Source organism: Hemicordylus capensis, chromosome 3 (genome assembly GCF_027244095.1).
Source record: "Hemicordylus capensis ecotype Gifberg chromosome 3, rHemCap1.1.pri, whole genome shotgun sequence".
Lineage (NCBI taxonomy): Eukaryota > Metazoa > Chordata > Lepidosauria > Squamata > Cordylidae > Hemicordylus > Hemicordylus capensis.
Window position 1 is genome coordinate 62,189,987 of NC_069659.1, and position 19,290 is coordinate 62,209,276.

General features: G+C 44.0%; 2 protein-coding genes across 15 annotated transcripts in view; one reads left to right on the forward strand and one right to left on the reverse strand.

Annotated features, from left to right (window-relative positions):
* PROS1 (protein S) overlaps positions 1 to 13,016 on the reverse strand; it is a 45,980-nt gene extending 32,964 nt beyond the window's left edge. The window contains exons 1-2 of one of the 6 annotated variants that reach the window (XM_053306744.1): positions 12,830 to 13,016; positions 869 to 1,026 (exon numbers count right to left, since the gene is read on the reverse strand). In XM_053306744.1, coding sequence (XP_053162719.1) covers positions 869 to 1,026; positions 12,830 to 12,995 — 324 coding nt within the window. In that variant the 5' untranslated portion in view covers positions 12,996 to 13,016. Of the gene's footprint in view, positions 1 to 868; positions 1,027 to 9,653; positions 9,855 to 10,388; positions 10,405 to 10,855; positions 10,881 to 11,469; positions 11,610 to 11,724; positions 11,759 to 12,829 lie in introns of those variants that run through there. The other 5 variants (XM_053306746.1, XM_053306748.1, XM_053306747.1 and 2 more) reach the window with 5 other exon arrangements.
* Positions 11,788 to 19,290, forward strand: part of ARL13B (ADP ribosylation factor like GTPase 13B) — a 59,894-nt gene continuing 52,391 nt past the window's right edge. For 2 of the 9 annotated variants that reach the window (XM_053306756.1, XM_053306757.1), the window contains exons 1-3: positions 11,789 to 12,145; positions 14,848 to 15,015; positions 17,476 to 17,546. In XM_053306756.1, coding sequence (XP_053162731.1) covers positions 14,957 to 15,015; positions 17,476 to 17,546 — 130 coding nt within the window. In that variant the 5' untranslated portion in view covers positions 11,789 to 12,145; positions 14,848 to 14,956. The other 7 variants (XM_053306752.1, XM_053306750.1, XM_053306753.1 and 4 more) reach the window with 7 other exon arrangements.

Below are 19,290 nucleotides of genomic sequence, written 5' to 3' on the forward strand. Positions count from 1 at the left end.
CAGGTTTGTTGTGAGGTAGGTTGGGAGGAAGAACCATGTACACTGCCCTGAGCTTCTCCAAGGTGGGGTGGGATACAAATGGCATAAATACATAATCTCACCAAGCCATACAAGAACTCTGTAAAGTAGCACAGTGCTATTATCCTCCTATTACAGATGTGAGGGTAAAACTGATAGTGCCTTGCCTAAAGCCGTCCATGGCTGATATGCAATTTCTAGGGGGTGGAAGATCCACATGTGGAAGCCTGGTTCCTGCTGAACCTGAAAACAACATTATTCAAATATATTTGTAAATTGACTTGAAGACCTGAAGGGGAGAAAGGCATGAAATCTTATGCTCTTTACTACTACCTTATAACATCTTGTGCTCTTTTACACCTTTATATTACACCTTTTTACCACTGCCATATAAAATTGACCTCTTACTGAATATTGTCTCAAAGCACATCATTAGAGATAAGGTAGGGTATATGTGAAATAAATAAATCACACAATAGGAAGCAATCTCAGATTTAAATATAAGCATTTACTGATGCAGTCAAATAGACAGTGTTGGGGAAATCCCATGCATTTCTTTGCCAGTCATCTAATAATCTGAGTAATTGGAAACCTATTAACTGGAAATCCTTTCTAACCCTGAACACAGACTCCTGGTATTTTGGACAATCGCTTGGGCATTCATAATAAAAATGTAAAAAATATGTAACTATTAATGCCTGTAAAATAAAAATTAATGTAGCCTAGACATTGGAAGGGAACAAAGAACCATGATTTAACTGGGTCTTCATCCTTTCCATGTATCTGAAGACTACCAAGATTACTTTCCGTCTTTACTAAGGTTAATTTTCATAGACCAAAGAGCCCTTACCGTTTCAGGGTCATTTTCAAATATCTCCCTGGATTCTTCCTTATTGCACAATTCTTCAATGCATTCTCGTTCCAAGTTTCCCTTCTTGCTTTCTTCCATAAAGGAATTTGCCCGACGTTTTCTGACCAGAAAGTCTGAGGCATGGTGCTGAGATAAAACTGAATTAAAAACAAGCATTTTGCATTTAAGAGCCATTGTTGTGTAACCAGCCAATGCTGTAGAATTAAGATTAAAAGTCAAGATTCTAGTAACAATGTGGGCCATTGTTAGCATAGCATAAAGAACAGGAATGCCATGCAAGGATTGCTTTGGGTTTTTGTGTCAAAATCCCACAGGAAGAGCCTAACAAACATAAAAGAAGTACCAACAAACTCTAAAGCCACTTTATCAGCAGTCCTTAAGAATGACCCTGGGAAGTGCTGTGAAGATAGGAACTCTTCCCACAAGCAGCAAGTTTCTGTTCTAGTCAATGTCACTCCAAAAAAGGAATAAGGTTATAGCATTCCCCTCTGCCCTAAAAAAATGAAATTAACTAGAACTAGAGATGTGTAGTGATCAGACACGCCTCCCCTTAAAGAGTTAACAGGGAATGAACCCTTGTCTTGACTGACACACTGGTGAACCTCAGGGCAGCCAATTAGTGTGCCAGGTGGGTGGGATCTAGAGAGCGGCTGCGGGGAATTCTGGGAACAAGAAAGGGAGATCCTTGTTGTTAGTTCTCTTCTTTTTACAAGCCTCTCCGAGTTGGTTTTTAACTCAGAAGGGCCCCCCAAAGTGGGAGTTCTCTGGTGCAAGCATATCCTCAGACATTCAGCAGCTATCAGTTTTCTCACCACGTGTAGGCTTGCACGTGGAAGATACTTGCACTTATCTAATAGCAAAATAAAGACAGTTTTCCCTGGGATTCCACCCCAAGCCCAGGGAGGTTCAAGCTCGGTCGATAAGCAGGGTGGTTGGTGGCAACATTTTGAACCTACCAATACATAATAGTTTTAGGGAAAGCCAAGCCAGGCAGCTTGGCAGAGATTATTCAGTATTTCTTCCCTCACGTGAGCTTGCTCTGAGACAAAGGCTTTAATCCACTACAAGATGGTTGTTTAGTAAGCAACCCAGACTTCTTTTTAATGCATTCCCATTTCAAGGCAATATTTGTCAAGTAAGGAGACCTTGCAAGGAGCATTTTGAGAGACCAAATATCACTTCTTAATACCAAATTCCAGAAGTGGAACACTAGGCATAGGTACCATCCAGGGGCACATCTAGGTAATTTTTCAGCCCGGATCTGAAGGGCTTTGGAGCCCCCTACCCCCTTGAGGGCTTGCAGAGAGCAAGTTAAAAATGGGTTGTTATTTCTAACCTTTTAACTGTCCACCGCTGTGTGGCGGGGATGGGGGAGGCCACTCGAGGGGAGACCAAGCTGGGGGAGGTGGAGGCAAAAGCTCCTTCCCTGAGCCTGCTTGCCTCCCAAATGACAGATTGGGCCATTTTGGGCCTCTGCACACATGTGCAGAGAGCCCCGAAATGGGTCGAAAAACAGCCTGATCTGTTATTTGGGAGACAGGTAGGCTCAGGGAAGGAGCTCTTGCCACTGCCTCTGCCCCCAGCGCCTTGGTCTCCCCTCAAGTGACCACACCAGCACCCCCATCCCCGCCACACAGCGGCAGTTGGTTAAAAGTTTTTTTAAAAAAGATTTAACTGGTGCAGTGGGAGCGGGGTAGCAGCAGGGCTCTGGGGAGCCCCCCCCCAACATCTGGACCCTCCTCCCCGAGACAGGAGGCCATGGACCTAATCCCCAAGGTCCATGGCTAAATCTGCCTCTGATACCATCCAGAACATGGTGAGAAATGTTTATCTACTGGTCTGTGGATCAGTACTAGTATCCACGAAGTTCTGTCCAGTTACTGCAGATGGATAAGTTACTCTGTCCTGTCCTTCCACTAGAAAAAGGTCCCATATCCATAACAATGATTAATCTCTCAATCTGGTTTCTTCTCTCTCTCTCTCTCTCTCTCTCTCTCTCTCTCTCTCTCTCTCTATATATATATATATATTCCCATTGGATGGTGGAGCCTACACATGTTCCCCCAAGGTAGCACTATAGTTGTGAGATATTGCATTTCCCAAACATTCCAAACATAATATTTTGTGTTAAACAATCTTTCAAGCAAAGGATTGCTATATTGAATCCTGTGATCTTAGCATGGAAGCAATGGTGGTTGGGGAAGTTTGGCAAATCAGCCACTTTTTAGGCAGCAGAGATAGAAATCTATCTGTGGAAATGGATTTTCCTACAGCCATGTGGTCTTGAGGGAGTGTTTTTAATGTACATAGGGCAAAGCATACAAATATGTAGTATTTGGAACTGAAAAATAAAAAGATCAAGAGAGTAAAAGAAGGTAGGAATCTATCACCAAGTAGGAAGTTTCAGCTCATGTTTCAGCTCTCTGGTGGTGGCTTTCTTGGCTTGGCACATCTCATACCTTCTGCCTATGTCAGCCAAGATTTGGTTATTAGATATCTAAAAGATAAGGCTTTCTTCACATCCAGTTAAAAACAACAACAACAAAACCTACAAGGGAGTGTTCAACTTGCTATTTTTTTAAAAAAACACCAGGGAACAGTAGCTCAGCTATGCCTTTGCAGAAAGAATATAATCACTATCACCATACAATTGCCACAGACAAATCTGTTTAGGAATTATATAAGATTGCTTCACACCAAGGCTTTCCAGAGCCCCTGCAAGCATCAAAGCCTATACAATACCAAAGGGATAAAAAAAGCTCAGTTTTCAAAGTGTCGTGGGTGGGGGTCAGGTAAGCACAAAGTACAGTCCAACAGAGATGAATTGCCATGAAGAGTACTATAGTGAAATAAAAAGGACATTCCAGAAAAAGGACATTACAAATTAAGTAAGGAGAAACATTGGGACTGGACATTTGTAAGGATGACTACATTAAAAAAGGGACGAGACAGCTAGAATACTGAAGTGGAGCATCTTATATAATGCTACATGCTATATACATCTTATATCATGGTTCACTTCATGGTACACCCAAATAAGATTTCAATTTCAAAAATGAAAGAGGAAATACTGCTTGCAAAAGATATTAGCAGTAGGGTGGTAGTCACCATGGAGACAGGAGGTGTGAGTGCCTAGAGGGGTGTCCAGGGGCCACCAGCCACTACCACGCCCACTGGAGTCATTGGAGCTAGCTCACTGTGCAGATAACTGGTGACAGCCTATTCTCCAGGCATTAACCTGGCATCCCAAACCCTCCATTGGGGTTTGGGATACCAAAAATATCCCAAACTCCAGAAAAATCCATTAATGTTCCAGAAAATGTGGAAACACACTCCCTTGGGCAAACATGGGAATGAGACCTCATAGAGACAGGAAAAGACTAGAGTCACAGAGAGATAAGAGGCTCATATGGCTGTGTAGTGATAGTCAGGCTTGAGGGAGGACTAGGCCTCAATTTGAGTAACTGCTTGAAGGATGGGCTTCTCCAAAAAAGGAAGAAAACCCAGGAGAATCAAATCACTGTGGCCCAATCCAGAGTGAAGGACAGAGTTTACTGGACAACAGTCTAAAGAGGAGTAGGGGATGGTGTGTTAAGAGTTCATTTTTTTTCTGGAGGCTTCTGAAGGAGGTCTGATAAACAGCTACTGTAGGGAAAGGGGAGACTAACAGCTTTGGACTGGGAATCAACTGGAAGTTCCTCACCTGGAAGTAAGTAGGAAGGATAGTATACCAGTTTACCTAGACATGGCAGGGAATTTATTTTTGTTTAAATGTTTGGATCTGACCGCATGGTTCTTGTAGCTCCCGGAGAAGGTGTTTATTTGAATGGAAGCAGTGATTGTTGATGCCTCTATAGTTTCCCTTATCATCCATCCAATTATTAATACACCCCTGTTGCTGTCATAAGGTCATTCCTTATTGGGTTCTGCTTAGTCACATGCTTTTGAAGGCCCAAGACTGCTCAAGCCTTGTAGGGAGGAGTTTTCCACTTTACACTCCCAGAATATTCCTTGGAAGGGTGAATTTGCTCATATTAAAAAGTGGGTGGTGGCAGCCTACCCGGAACTCCTCACAGCTAGAGGAGGGATTTTGTATTCTGGCCTCCCCTTCCCATGATTGTTCCAGCTTGCAAACTGCAAGTCCTCACTTAATGGCTGACATGAAACTCCCGGACCAAACCATGAAAGCTAGAAACATGCCGTTTTTGCACGTCTCATGAACTTGGGTGTGTTGTGGCCACAGGAAAAACTATAGAAACATTGTTCCCAGTCTGTGTTGGCTTTGCCTATACATGTGAACTCAGTTATCAACGGAGATTCAGTTCCCCGCTAGAAACGTGAATAATGGATCTGGATAATGGGGCATTATGGCAATGGAAACGGGGAAGTTAGGTTCCAAGAGGCTGGAAAATGGGCAAAAGATCAACCAACAAAATGTGAAAAGAGAAATAAAGTGCCCTACTGTGCTCCACAGGTCTCCAGCTGTCCAGGAATACACCCCCCCCCAGTTCCAAATCCCCCATTTTTCTGCAAAAAATCATGGAAATACTTGGGGGGGGCACAAATGAGCCACAAAATGGCTCTTCTTCATTAAATGGCAGCCAGAAATAAACTCAGAGGTCATTTCTGGCCATTGCAAAACCATTCATGGGTTTTAACCCTTTTGTATCCATGCATAATGAGGTCAGGTGGCAATTAGATGACTGTAGATAACATGGAACAGCGAATAACAGTACCGCGATTAACGAGATCCATCTGTATGTTACTATACACAGGATTCAAAGGATATTTTACAGAGTTTTGGAGTCCTGGGGTAGTATGGCTAAGGTGTGAAACCTACCTGCAAAAATGGCATATTTATGTCTTTTGTGGCTTGGTCTTGGTGTTTCATATCTATCTGTCAGTCAGTCAATGAGTCCCAAGCAGCTTTATATTTGTATGTATGTGTAATATTTATTTATTTGGAGTATATGGCAGAAGATATTAACGGATATTGACTTGCCAAACAGATCTCAGTTCTACTGCTCCGTTTCAGCTTTACCTTCCACTTTCATTATTTTAATTTTAAAACTTAGTTTTGAATACCTACATCTGAAAAACAGTTATGTGTAACTTGATTGCTCAGACTTTGATATATCAAACATTAAGTCTTAACATTAAGAACTCTTACTTGGAAATATGCCCCACTGTACTGAATAGGGCTTATTTTAAATAGGCATGGGGTTGGTCTATAATTGGTAAATGTTATCTCATTTTAATTTTGTTTGGTACATATAAACATCATTGCCTCATTTGCCTAATGCTTTTGTTATGTGGATCTATTAGGATTTTGGTTTAAAAGCAGGAATGCACCAGAAGCCATTTAGAAGCATCATTTGCATTGCTCAAATAAATCAAGACCCAACTTATTGCTGCAGTTGGCTTTCTTTGCAATGCAAAACAGACCTCTTTTCTACTTAAACTGGCCCTCAGACAAGAAGTAAAAATAAACTCATGTTGGCCTTTTTAAAATACATAGTAAAAAATAGGGCAACTAATCCTTTTGATTCAAAAGTTCAGAAAAAGAATCTGAATTGAAACCCATAAGCAATCCCTCCAGAGGCCTTATGATTGCCAAGTACAGAACCTTAAGAGTTCTCCTTTGACTTTAAAGAAACAAGAAATGAGATTTCATGAGTTGGAACTTTCCCCACAGTGATGAAGTACAAGAAAATCCAGACCAGGTACCAGAATTGTTCCTTTTATGTATCAAAGCTTAAAAAGGTACAGGTGCTCTTTCTGGCCTGTGTGGTAATGAGCGATTGCAAGGCAAAGAAATGTATGGAGGAAGTAATGATATTCTCGCCCCCTCCCAACATACACAGGATTCAATTTCTAAGTGCTCAAATAACAATGTCATTGGTGATGAGTCGCCACAGTGCAAGTACAGATGGCTAAATCACTACAGTAGAGTGGCACAACTTCAGCCCTCCTGCAGATAGACTACAGCCCCCATAATCCCTAACTATTGGCCATGGCTGGGAATGATGAGAGCTGTAGTTCAAAAACAGCTGGAGAGCCAAAGTTGCACAGCCCTGCACTACAAGCTTTTCTTACAGCTACCAAGGGCCCAGCAACACAGATATTGCAGCAGCCTGGCACCAATTAATATTTAAAACGGAATACACTCTTGGCCTCACAGTCATCCCACTGAGCTTCTTTGACTGTCAAGGGCTAAAGCCTGAGCAGCCAACTGAACACTTTGACATCTGTGAGGCCTCAGCCTTGGTTTGAATGCACCAAGTGTCTTGAAGAAGTAGCTTCTTCCATAGAGCTGAGTTTTATGCCCTTGTATTTGAAGCATTACTGGATAATAAAGAGCTGATCATGGGATGAAATGCCTGAGTAGGAAAGGTGAAAATTTTAATATTATCTCATTGGGTATATTCACGAGCTTTGAACATTCTGATCTCTACCTCCTCTTGGGAACTCGTCTAAATCTTGTCAACTGAATTAGTGGGTGTTGAATTAGTGGGGTGTTCTACCCCAAATCTGCTCTGCAGGAGTATGTGTGCGTTCACACACCAGCCAAACTTACCCCAAAGTCCCTTTGAAATCCTTGGACCCACTCCACACACAAGTCAGGCTTTGTCTTGCGAATTCTAGCTTATCTTGAGGTATTTCTGGGTTTTTTAAATGCTGGTTTTAAGCTACATTTTCTGAAAGCACTGGAGCAAACAGGGAGAGGCACTGACATAGAAGCATTAGCATGATAAGAGGGATACTCTCTTTACAAATGCAGATGTAGCTCTTTAGTAATCTCTTTCCCGCCCACTATTGGCTACAAGGAAAACACTATGAGAACTTGCATCAAAAGCAAACCCAACAGCAGAGGGGAGGGGCTGCTTCCCTCATTGCTCAAATTACACTCAATGAATGTTATTCGAAATGGCTTGGCTCAACATTTACACCACAGCATGAAGCCATGTGTGAATAACGCCCAAGAGCTTTTGGCTACAACTCCTATTGTCCCCAGTCACAATGGCCAAAGATGGGAAGTTGTAGCCCACAAACACCAGTGTTCCCTCTAAGGCATGCACGTGTGTGCATGCTCACATGTTTTTTGATGTCTGCTCAGTTAATTTTGGATCTTGCTCAGGATGAATCAGGAAGGCCCCACTCTGAATAAACACGTAGAATGCCTTGATACTGATGCCCAGAACAAAACTCATTCCTCACACAGATGGGGGGGGGGGGGGAATTGCCAAGTTAACCCTTGCTAACTTGGCAAAGAGGCACCTTTTAACATGGTGATTCTCTTTATTTAGCAGGGGGAGAGTAACTGGCCCTATCCACCCCCAACACAGTACCTCCAGTGACTGTTGCTGGTGTCTGTCTTATGTTTCTTTTTAGATTGTGAGCCCTTTGGGAACAGGGATCCATCTTATATATTTATTATTTCCCTGTGTAAACCGCCCTGAGCCATTTTTGGAAGGGTGGTATAGAAATTGAAGGATTAAATAAATAAAAATAATAAAATAAAAAATCAGAGAGAACACTGTTGGAGACCCAAATTTGAGAATTCCTGCATTAGATTATGGAAATCTTTCTGCTCTTCCCTTTCCCCCTCTCTATTAATTGTCCAGTTACATACAGTCCTCTGAAACAGCTGCATTTAATTGGAAGCCGAGTTAGATGGACCACAATAGTAACTTCAGAATTCACAGTAAGAAGAATGTGAGAGTGTAGCAGAGTAAGTGTAGTCAAAGCACAACAAATGGCTAAGGAGGAATACAGTTTTCAGCCTGTATAAAGTATTGCATAAAACCCTCCCACTGTTCCATTGATCACCATTTTAATGCTCTATTTCACACTAGCAGAAACATTACATAGGGACATAGGAAGCTGCCATATACTGAGTCAGACCATTGGTCTATCTAGCGCAGTATTGTAGATATATGATGTACAAACAACCACTTTGTATATAATTGTGCTTTGGCAATGTACTGTATGCTTTGGTAGTTTGTTGGTTCAATAAAAAAAATCCTGTCCTAAAAAATAATAATCTTGTCCTATCTTGGAGAAGCCAGGGAGGGAACTTGGAACCTTCTGCTCTTCCCAGAGCAGCCCATCCCCTAAGGGGAATATCTTACAGTGCTCACACTTCTAGACTCCTTTTCACATGCAACCAGGGTGGACCCTGCTTAGCTAAGGGGACAAGTCATGCTTACTACCACAAGACCAGCATTCTTTATTTGCTAGCAAAACCATTTACTTCCTCATCTGTAAATGGAGAGCCTCTGCTCTTTAGCTCATCTTTGCATATCTTGCTTAGGGAGGGGAACATAGTCATTAAATGTGAGCATTAACCAGAATCACATTAGCAAAAACTACGGAGCTTTGCCTCAATTTATGACTAAATCTTCATCTCTCAAACATACCAGCTACTGTATGAATGAGCCAAAAGGCTACAATTCAATGCACACTTACCTGAGAGTAAGTCCCATTGAACTCAATTGGATATACTTGCTTCTGAATAAGCATTTAAAACTCAGGCTGCCTCTCTATGCCAAAAGACTAAAGAAATTTGCTCACTAAAGAAATGATACAGCAATATTCTCTTTATACACACACACAATTTTGCAAGTGTCTGATTAAATGTTAAGTTCATTATGCATAATGAACGGTCAGCTGGACCAAGAAAGAATAATACAAATCTGAAGGAACCGAAAAAGCAAACAAACATTATTTACCGAAAGTTGGAAAGCCCACCGATTTTACTTACAAGTCCTAGCCTCAGAGAGCACGATCACTGTAACAAACAGGCAGGAAACAAACAGGCAAGCCATGAAGGGAAGCCTCATCCTTAGGGGGAGTAGCTGCAGTGGTTAAGTGGGGCGGGTGTTTCTGCGGGGGGCTAGGAAGGGGAGGGGGGGTGCTGGCATCTGCTCCCAGACTGCGTTTAAGCTGCCGCTTCTCTGTTTACACTGCTCCTGGGACTGAGGCAGCAGGGAAATGTTCTGCCAGGTTCCAGTCCTCCTCCTGCTGAGGGGGAGGGAGGGCAGACTGACTGGGGGATGGGGTCTGGCTGCATACCAAGGCAGGACATTTCCAGGAAACATTCCTGCCCTGCGTGTTCCACATGGAGGATAAACAGGATGCACGGGAAAGGGACCCCGTGTCCGTGGCCCAGAGGTTGCTGAACCGCCTTTGATACTGGTTGAGATCAGCTGACTGGAAGAGACTGGCGAGGGAGGGAAACACAAAGAGTTAACCAGGTTCCCTTTTGATCGCATTATTCCCCACGTTTCAGAACAGCGTTGTAGAAGGAGGCCGCTCCTCACCCTGCTGCTCCTCCTTCCCAAATCAAAGGCTGTCACTTGCTATGAATTTTCTTTCTTTATTTTAAATGAATTAATTCACATTATTCATCTTCTAAATCTTGCTGCTAAGTGCTAAAATACCTCTGCATGAAACGGAGCAGATTGGATTGGAAGACCCTCCTAAGAAAGCCCATTACCTGATCTGCAAGCCCATTCACGATCTTTCTGCAATTAAGCTATATCTCAGACAGGCTCAAGCTCATTGGTGAACAGTTAGGAAGTGAGCCTGTTATTTGTTAGGAATGACTTGAATGGCTGGGAAGGAGCATATGAGTCTGTTATTATATATCGGTATCTGTGCATCAGAGACTGAGGAACTTTTCTGCACATTTATATCCCGCTCTTCCTCCAAGAAGCCCAGAGCGGTGTACTACATACTTGAGTTTCTTTTTCACAACAGCCCTGTGAAGTAGGTTAGGCTGAGAGCAAAGTGACTAGCCCAGAGTCACCCAGCTAGTTTCATGAATGGAGATTTGAACTCGGGTCTACTCGGTCCTAGTCCAGCACTCTAACCACTACACCATGCTGGCTCTTGTAAGGAAGTATTATACTTCCTTATCAAATATAGTCGCAGAGCATTAAGCAAAGGCGAAGGCAAACCTACCCCCGCGCATCCCGTTTCAACCTATTCCTGTTGAAACCTCCCTCGCTTTCTCCTCTCTACTTCCTTTTCTCCTGCCAAAGAGCAAAATGCTGGTGTATCTCACAAACCAACCGGATGTCAGCATAGTTGTGATTGGGCACCAGCGTGCGGCGCCCACAGACAAACAAAAGCTATCAGCCAAGAAAGGAGTTCATGCTTTCCTTCCTTCAGATCTTGAGTGTGGAAAATGTGTGCGTGTTAAATTTTTAAACGTATAAACGCATCACACTGTAAGTTTCCCCCCTATCGCGGGCGGAGAGACTGTGAAGTCTGTGGCTGAAAAAGTGGCTTCCAACAACCCTGCAATATTGCAGTATAGCGATGGGGCTGAAGTTGGTTTGTATTTCCAGCCGCAAATCGCCCGAACAGAACACCCTTCGTATTGTAGCAGAGGTCCTAAATTGTTCCCTCTCACCTCTCCAATCCCACATTGTACGTGGAAGGCTTCTGCTCCACTAAGTTGCATGCGAACGCATTGCGCTTCTAAACTTTCAAAACTTTTTTAAAAACACAATTAAAAATCCATAATGTTTTTTAAAGGAACCGAAATACAAAAAGCAGGAATTCCTATTTACCTTTTATTGGGGGAGGGCATTGTTGCCAATAACCGCTATTCTAAAACAGCTGATTTCTTCACTGTTTTATGACCGCTCTCAACCCAACGGAGCCCCACAAATGTCGCACAACCTCAACCACAACACTGGATGCTGTGCTCGCGTCTAGAGAGACTACGGATCCCAGATCTCCCTGGAATTCTAACTCCGCCTCTTTAGCATCTAATGGTTGACTGGGAGCCATCAGTCAAACCATTCTCCACTTCCATTGGGTACCTGGTTTTCCGGTCGCCATGCCCCCACCTTTGCTTTTTTGTAACCATTGGAAACCAAGTTGGTTACGGGTTCCCGCTGGGCCCCGTTGTTATCAAACTCCTCAGACTCGACCAATGAGAGAGTGCCGCCACCATCACGTGGAGGAGAAAAGCCATGCAGAAGAAAGTCTGTCATCTGGTTCCCGGCAGGACTGACGGTTGCTGTGTTTGAGTTTGTGGCCGCTTTGTGGTTTCTGAGCAGCACCAGCTGCAGAGGGAGGCGGGTCAGGTGAGGTTTGGCGAGTCCTCGGCCTGGCTGCGATGTGGGGAACGAGAGGCTCTGACCGCTCTTGTTGACCAAAGGCTCTTGCTGGAAATGGAACCGGCTTTGCGCATTCGTGCCTTTCTCTCGCAGGCGCAGCAGCTGCGGTGATAACGCGCTGGTAAGAAGGACGGTTCGTTTGCAGATACAGGTCAGGTGCCCACTGGAACCTGCTTGCTTTGGACCTCACAAGGGCGTGTGTTGGTTGTTAGGGGGTATTTCGGAACAATAAGAAGTCTGGATTATGCAGGGGGTAGGGGATGGGGCCGTAGCTCAGGAGCAAAGCATTTGCTTTGCATGCAGAAAGCCCCAGGTTCGCTCCCTGGCATCTCCGGACAGGGCTTGGAGAGCCGCTGCCCAGTCAGTGTGGACAATACTGAGTTAGACGGACCAATGGTCGGACTCGGTATAAAGCAGCTGCCTATGTTTCCGTGAGCGTTGGGGTTACCAGAGGACCTGGCTTCAGATCCTCTCAAGATTTAATTACGCGTTTTTAGGCTACCCACTTCCTTACATAACTCACTTCCCAGGAAGGAAGGTTATGAGGAGAAAGGGAAAGAGGAGAAGAAGCTGTATATGCTTCTCTGAACACCTGGGAAGAAGGATAAGAAATGCTAATCAATACTTCTACAGCACCATCCATGGACTCGAGGCCCTTTATAGCCCCCATAACTGCAGAGGCCCCAAATTCACATGCCCCAGTTTGTTCCCCCGGTCGGGAAAAACTCCCAAAGTGAAGAATGCCAGACCCAGCATCCCACTTGGATAGCCGCCCCCTAATGAAATAATTACCCGGGTCACGCACCCCGCCCACAAAGACTGCATAACGAGAACGCAGAGGAGGACACGCTCCAGTTCCTTTTTGTAGGGAAACCAAAGCAGAGAAACCAGACACCACCACGACCTCGCTCGCCTCCTGACAGCAGCTCTAAGATTACCGCGCTCGCGGCTGGTTGAGTCTCGCGAGACATCCGGGCTCTGATCGGATTCTTTCCCCCCTCCTCCTCCCGCGGCGCGTCACGGCGCGGCAGTGATGGTGGGATATGGGAATTGCGCTGCTGTTGCTGGGTGGGCGGAGCAAGCAAGAGCTGGCGGGGAAGACTCCGCTCCGGGTGAGAGAGTGAGAGTCTCCTTTCACAGCCCTGCTTAGTCGCGTCACGGTAGCGCCGGAAAGACGCGGACTGGAAGACCCGAGATGGCAGTGCGGTGTAACGTGGGGTTCCTCCACTCACCCATCTGATTCCCGCCACCCTCTCGCCTAGACTTAATTCTGGGTCGTCTATCGACCAGGCTTGGGTTAAGGGCGAGACTGAGGAATCCTTGGTAATGTAAACAATGCATGCATCGTGAAGCAACCCTCGGATGTTGAGTGGCTGGTTGTGACTCCTAGGCAACTGTGAAGACAGACTGGGTTGTTTGCCTGGAGGTTCTGTTTAAATAATGACTTTGTGGCTGTCATTAAAAAGTTATCGCGATATAAACATCACGAGTGCCTCTTGAATAAGTCCTGTGTTCTGTGGATGGAGGACAGGGCAGGCATGGTAGACCCCACTGGTGTCTGTTTCTCTGCGGATCCCACAAATTACTCCCTCTCCCAACTCTGCATGTATCTCTCTTAACTGGATAGATCTAGCATGTTACTGAGTTTTGGAACATTAAAACAAAAACGAGTCCTGATGCACACACCTCTTTAATTATGACAAGTGGGTTCAAAAATTCGTACTCAGCATGCATATCTTGACTATGATGCCACTCTTCATGAAAACAATTGATTCAGTATGTCCTGGCACCGCAGTAGATTAAAATCCTAGGTCCAAGATGCACATCCTTACAAATAGGCCCTTAAAGGTAAAGTGTGCCGTCAAGTTGGTGTTGACTTCTGGTGACCACAGAGCCCTGTGGTTGTCTTTGGTAGAATACAGGGGGGGGGTTGCCATTGCCCAAACAGTATGAGATGATGTCTTTCATCATCTTCCTATATCACTGCTGCCCGATATAGGTGTTCTGGGAAACATACCAGTGGGGATTCAAACCAGCAACCTCTGGCTTGCTAGTTAAAGTCATTTCCCCGCTGCACCATTAGGTGGCTACTAAATAGGCCCTTACAAGTCGCCTTTTGATCTCACAGAGGTTGCTAGTTGCCAGCCTTATTTCTGAGGCCAAGTGATAAGGCAGCCTCCGTGCTGGTATCCATAATCTGGAACTCTACAGGGAGGATGTTATGACCCTCCTATGTATGCTTACTTAAGGGTTGGTTTTATTGTCCTGATGTGTTAAGTATTTACTGGTTTTTGTTTTGCTACTTTTTCTGCTTTGTTGTTTTTTGTCATCTGAGTCTCCATCACAGGACTTGAGTGAGCCATGTAAGAATATTAATTTTAAAATAAATCTTCCTCTGCTTGTTGTATTATACAGCAGGTTCTGCACTTACAGGGGTGCAAAACCTTTCTTCTTCATGAAACACTCTGGTTCTTTTCCATGAAGATGCCAAAATCCACTTTTGAGAATATTTCATTTCTATATTCTGTATCTCCTTTATGAAAGCTAGAGATATGAGTCCTCCACTGTATTATCATGAGCCTAACTGATGAAAACAAAATACGTAGTAGAAAACACTTTAAGTGGCACTATAAGTTACTCTTGAAAGCCTTTTCACTCAGGTGGCTATGCAACTGAGTGAAATAAAAGCTGAGTCCATGCAGAGGTGGTACTTAATGGTCAGTTTCCTAGAAGATACTGCCTGTGTCAGCTGAGGCAAGGGGAATAGAGTCTGATTACAGGTGGTTGACTTTGATTTCTCTCATTATTTTCAAATATATATAGCATTGGAGTTGCTTTCTTCTACTGTCTGCATTGTTGACTGGAGCTCCAGGTTCTGCCCAGAAACAGCATCTATGATTTGATTGGTGCTCTGAATGGCTGTTGGATAGTGATGTATAGTCTGATGGCCAATTGTTGTAACTGGCTGAAGAGGTGGCGGGCACCTGTCAGGTAAAGAACTAGATCTTTACTTCATTTTCAATATCTTGAAGTAGCCTATTTATTTTTTATTATTATTATTTGTTTATTTGATTTCTATACTGCCCTTCCATAAATGGCTCAAGGTGGTTTACACAAAGAAATAATAAAGAAATAAGATGGATCCCTGTCCCCAAAGGGCTCACAATCTAAAAAGAAACATAAGATAGACACCAGCAACAGTCACTGGAGGTACTGTGCTGGAGGTGGATAGGACCGGTTACTCTCCCCCTGCCAAATAAAGAGAATCACCACATTAAAAGGTGCCTCTTTGCCAAGTTAGCAGGGGCTGTATTAATAGTACTGTATTCAGATATTGTCACAAACCACATGTGCATAGTGCCATTCCTATAGAGTAAGCACATATGAGTTGGGGCTAACAGCACTTCAAAAAGTATTTTGTTGTGTGACACAGGTTAAAAACCAAAGGAAAACTATAATCACACTGTAGTATAAGGTTTAATTTAGTAGCTACGTTGGAGCATCTTTCACATGCTCCAAGTTGCAAACATAGAAAGGAACTCTTTTTTTGTCTCAAAAGCACAGTGGGGCTTTTCAGCTGAAATCAGTATTCCTTCTACTCCACTGATATTCCTTCTATCCACTGTTTAATTTCAACTAGGGCTTTCTAGTTCAGTTTTGGAGACACTCTTCAGTGCCAGAGCTTAATTCAACCACTTAAAGTGGTTAAGCACTGAATATTAATATTAATATTAACCTGAATATTATGCAGAGTGGCTTCTTCATTATAAACTAACTATAATCTGGTGTCCACATACCCGAAGACTAGGGATGGCTTTCAAAGCCCAAGAACAAACTATGCAAGAAATTTCCAGTTGCCTTCTGCTCCTCTGTCTTTCTCTCTCCTCTACACACACCATACTTTTTAAAATATGGATTGACTTCAAATAATTAACAAAACAGTGAGAGGTAATTAGGCTGCTACAGTTTGTTACAGGAGAGGATTATCAAGTGCAAAACAAAGCAGAAGGCTTCAGGTGGGAAAGTACTATATATGCAATGGAGCCATGCCCTGTATTGAGCTTGCACAATCAAGTTGTTGATGGCTACACACATACACATATCTAATTTAGATTCTGGAGATGTGTTGTAGCTCAGAGACTGGGTTGGTTGCCCAGGAGTGATGTCTACTCACCTCAGGCAAGAGAGCAAGTGGTATTCTTGTGCTTGTAAATGCCACTAGAATGCAACCACTGTATGGGAATTTTTTTAAAAAATGGATTGACTTCAAATAATTAACAAAACAGTGAGAGGTAATTAGGCTGCTACAGTTTGTTACAGGAGAGGATTATCAAGTGCAAAACAAAGCAGAAGGCTTCAGGTGGGAAAGTACTACATATGCAATGGAGCCATGCCCTGTATTGAGCTTGCACAATCAAGTTGTTGATGGCTACACACATACACATATCTAATTTAGATTCTGGAGATGTGTTGTAGCTCAGAGACTGGGTTGGTTGCCCAGGAGTGATGTCTACTCACCTCAGGCAAGAGAGCAAGTGGTATTCTTGTGCTTGTAAATGCCACTAGAATGCAACCACTGTATGGGAATTTTTTAAAAAAATGGTTTACTGTTCTGTAGAGGCCAAGGGACACTTATTGCATGCTTTCTGCATTACTGTGCCTCTCAGGTTATGAATTAGTCTTACTCGATTTCCAAATTGCCCATGAATGTCTGTTATGTCAGGTTTGGAAAATAAAATAATCAGAGATTCAATTACCAGCTTATTGCAATACAGGAGATCCTCGTTTTCTGTGGATTCTCCTATCACAGTTTCCATTATTTGCAGCCAGGTCATAGGTACCCAGTATCCATTTGCATGGGGGTGAAAATAAGCTATTTTAGCCTATTCACAGTGCCTGTGTGCCTGGAAATGACTTCTGGTGGCATTTCCGGCATGGAGGCAGCGCAGAACCATTTCGTGGCTCTTTTCCACTGGGAATTTTGTGTTTTTCCAAAAATCGGGCATTTTGGGGACATTGCTGGGAGCAAGGTATTTTGCTGTACCCCTCTTATTTCTGCTCCCCCTTGCCCAATTTTTGGCAACTTTAGCACACTTAAGTGTTCTGAGGAGCCTAATCACCAGATTCCCATAACATTAAGGTTTCTTTATTTGCAGCTTCCGTATTCACGATTGAAGGTGAGAACGGAGCTCCCATGAAAAACAAGGGCCTCCTGTACACTCTGTGTACTACAGTGCACAGGTCTTTCCAGGCCATTGCTCTATTGTTTGGGGTGGAATTAGTATTTTGCTTAAATGTACCTTAAACTATTTCAGCTAGTGACTGTTATGTTATAGCTACTTAACAACAATCCCTAAGCATGTTTTCAAAGATCTTCCAGAATGCAGAGTGACCATCAAGCAAGGGGGGAGAACGTCTGGAAAATACTGTTGTTTTTTTCATAATTCACAGAAAGGTGACATTAATCATGGTGGGTCTCGATAATGCTGGGAAAACTGCAACAGTGAAAGGAATCCAAGGAGGCAAGTTACATCTTTATTACAAACGAATTCATAAATAGACATATTGGGTTCTTAATATTCTTTAATATTTATAAATTACTTTAGGAGTTTTATAAACGGTCAATTTTTAATTCCACTTGGTGGTGATGATGTCACAACTGGTGGTGGTGATGTCACAGAGTTAAACAAACAATGAATAAGAAAAAGAGCTTTCCCTGTATTGTGTGTGTGTGTGTGTGTGTGTGTGTGTTTAATGTCATTTTCAGGTAGAAATTAAGAACATAAGATCAGCCCTGCTGGATCAGGCCCAAGGCCCATCCAGTCCAGTATCCTGTTTCACACAGTGGCCCACCAGGTACCCCTGAGAAGCCCACAGGCAAGTGGTGAGGATATTCCCTCTTGCTTGCTGTTGCTCCCCTGCAACTGGTATTTAGAGGCATTTTGCCCCTGAGGCGGGGAGTGGCCTGTAGCCACCAGACTAGTAGCCATTGATAGACCTGTTCTCCGTGAATTTGTCTAAGCCCCTTTTAAAGCCATCCATAATATAAATTCTTCATCAGTATGATGCATAATATGCATCTTGTTGTTCTTAAAAGGCCTGGAATTCAAAGAAGGGATAAGAATTACAGAAATGGTAGGAGAAAACTCTACATAGATGCAGCTTTTTCAAACAGCAGGCTTTACTGCAGGCTTACTGTGAGGCTTTACTGCGAGTTTGGGGCATAATGGATACTCCAACATAAAAAGAGGATTTTTTTAACCCCAGACATAAATTGGGTGAGGTTCCAATATGGAGGGAAACCCCCAAATCTTGTGTGAAGTGCTCTCTGAAATATCACATGTAGGGGTGTGCAAGGAACCGCACAGCTGCGGTCCGGCACTGCGGGGTGGGTTCCTTTAAGGGCGGGGAGGGTTTACTTACCCCTCCCGCCACTTGTCCCCCTCCAGCACTCGTATTTATTGTAAGAATTGGGGCGGCAGGATACCTCCCTGCCGCCCCTTGCCCCTCCGCAATGCAAAAGGCTCCGGCAAGCCTTTTGCGCACGTGCACGTTGCGCGCGAGCTTCACGTCTCCCCGACGCCGGAGGCCCAGTCTACCTGGCCTCGGCCCCTGCCGGCGGGTAGACTGGGCCTCCGGCGTCGGGGAGACGTGAAGCTCGCGCGCAACGTGCGTGTGCGCAAAAGGCTTGCCAGAGCCTTTTGCATTGCGGAGGGGCAAGGGGCAGCAGGGAGGTATCCTGCTGCCCCAATTCTTACAATAAATACGAGCACTGGAGGGGGACAAGTGGCGGGAGGGGTAAGTAAACCCTCCCCGCCCTTAAAGGAACCCCCTCCACCCGGACTGAACCGGCCAAGTCCGAACCGGTCTGGACGGTCTGGAGGCCTTTACAATGGCCTCCGGACTGGTCTGGACCCATCCCTAATCACATGGACTTCGGGATAAATCTTGCCGATATGTTAACGCACACCCACCCTCCCAAAGTAAAATTGCAGTAAAGTCACTGTCTGAAAAAGCTTATGTAGGCTTTCTTGCTGCTTCTAATTCTGCAAGTACTGCTTTTTAAAACAACACTGTGACTTCTCTTGAACACCTGATTCTGCTCTGGTTGACAGCAGGAAACAAAATTCTAACTGTAGATGCTGTGGTTCTTTGGAGTCTTGCTGAGCTTTTATTTTGGAATGCCATACATACTACTGATTAAATCTGTCATCATTCACTTGGGGTAGATTGGGGATATGCATGAAATCGCTTCTTCATTGTGAG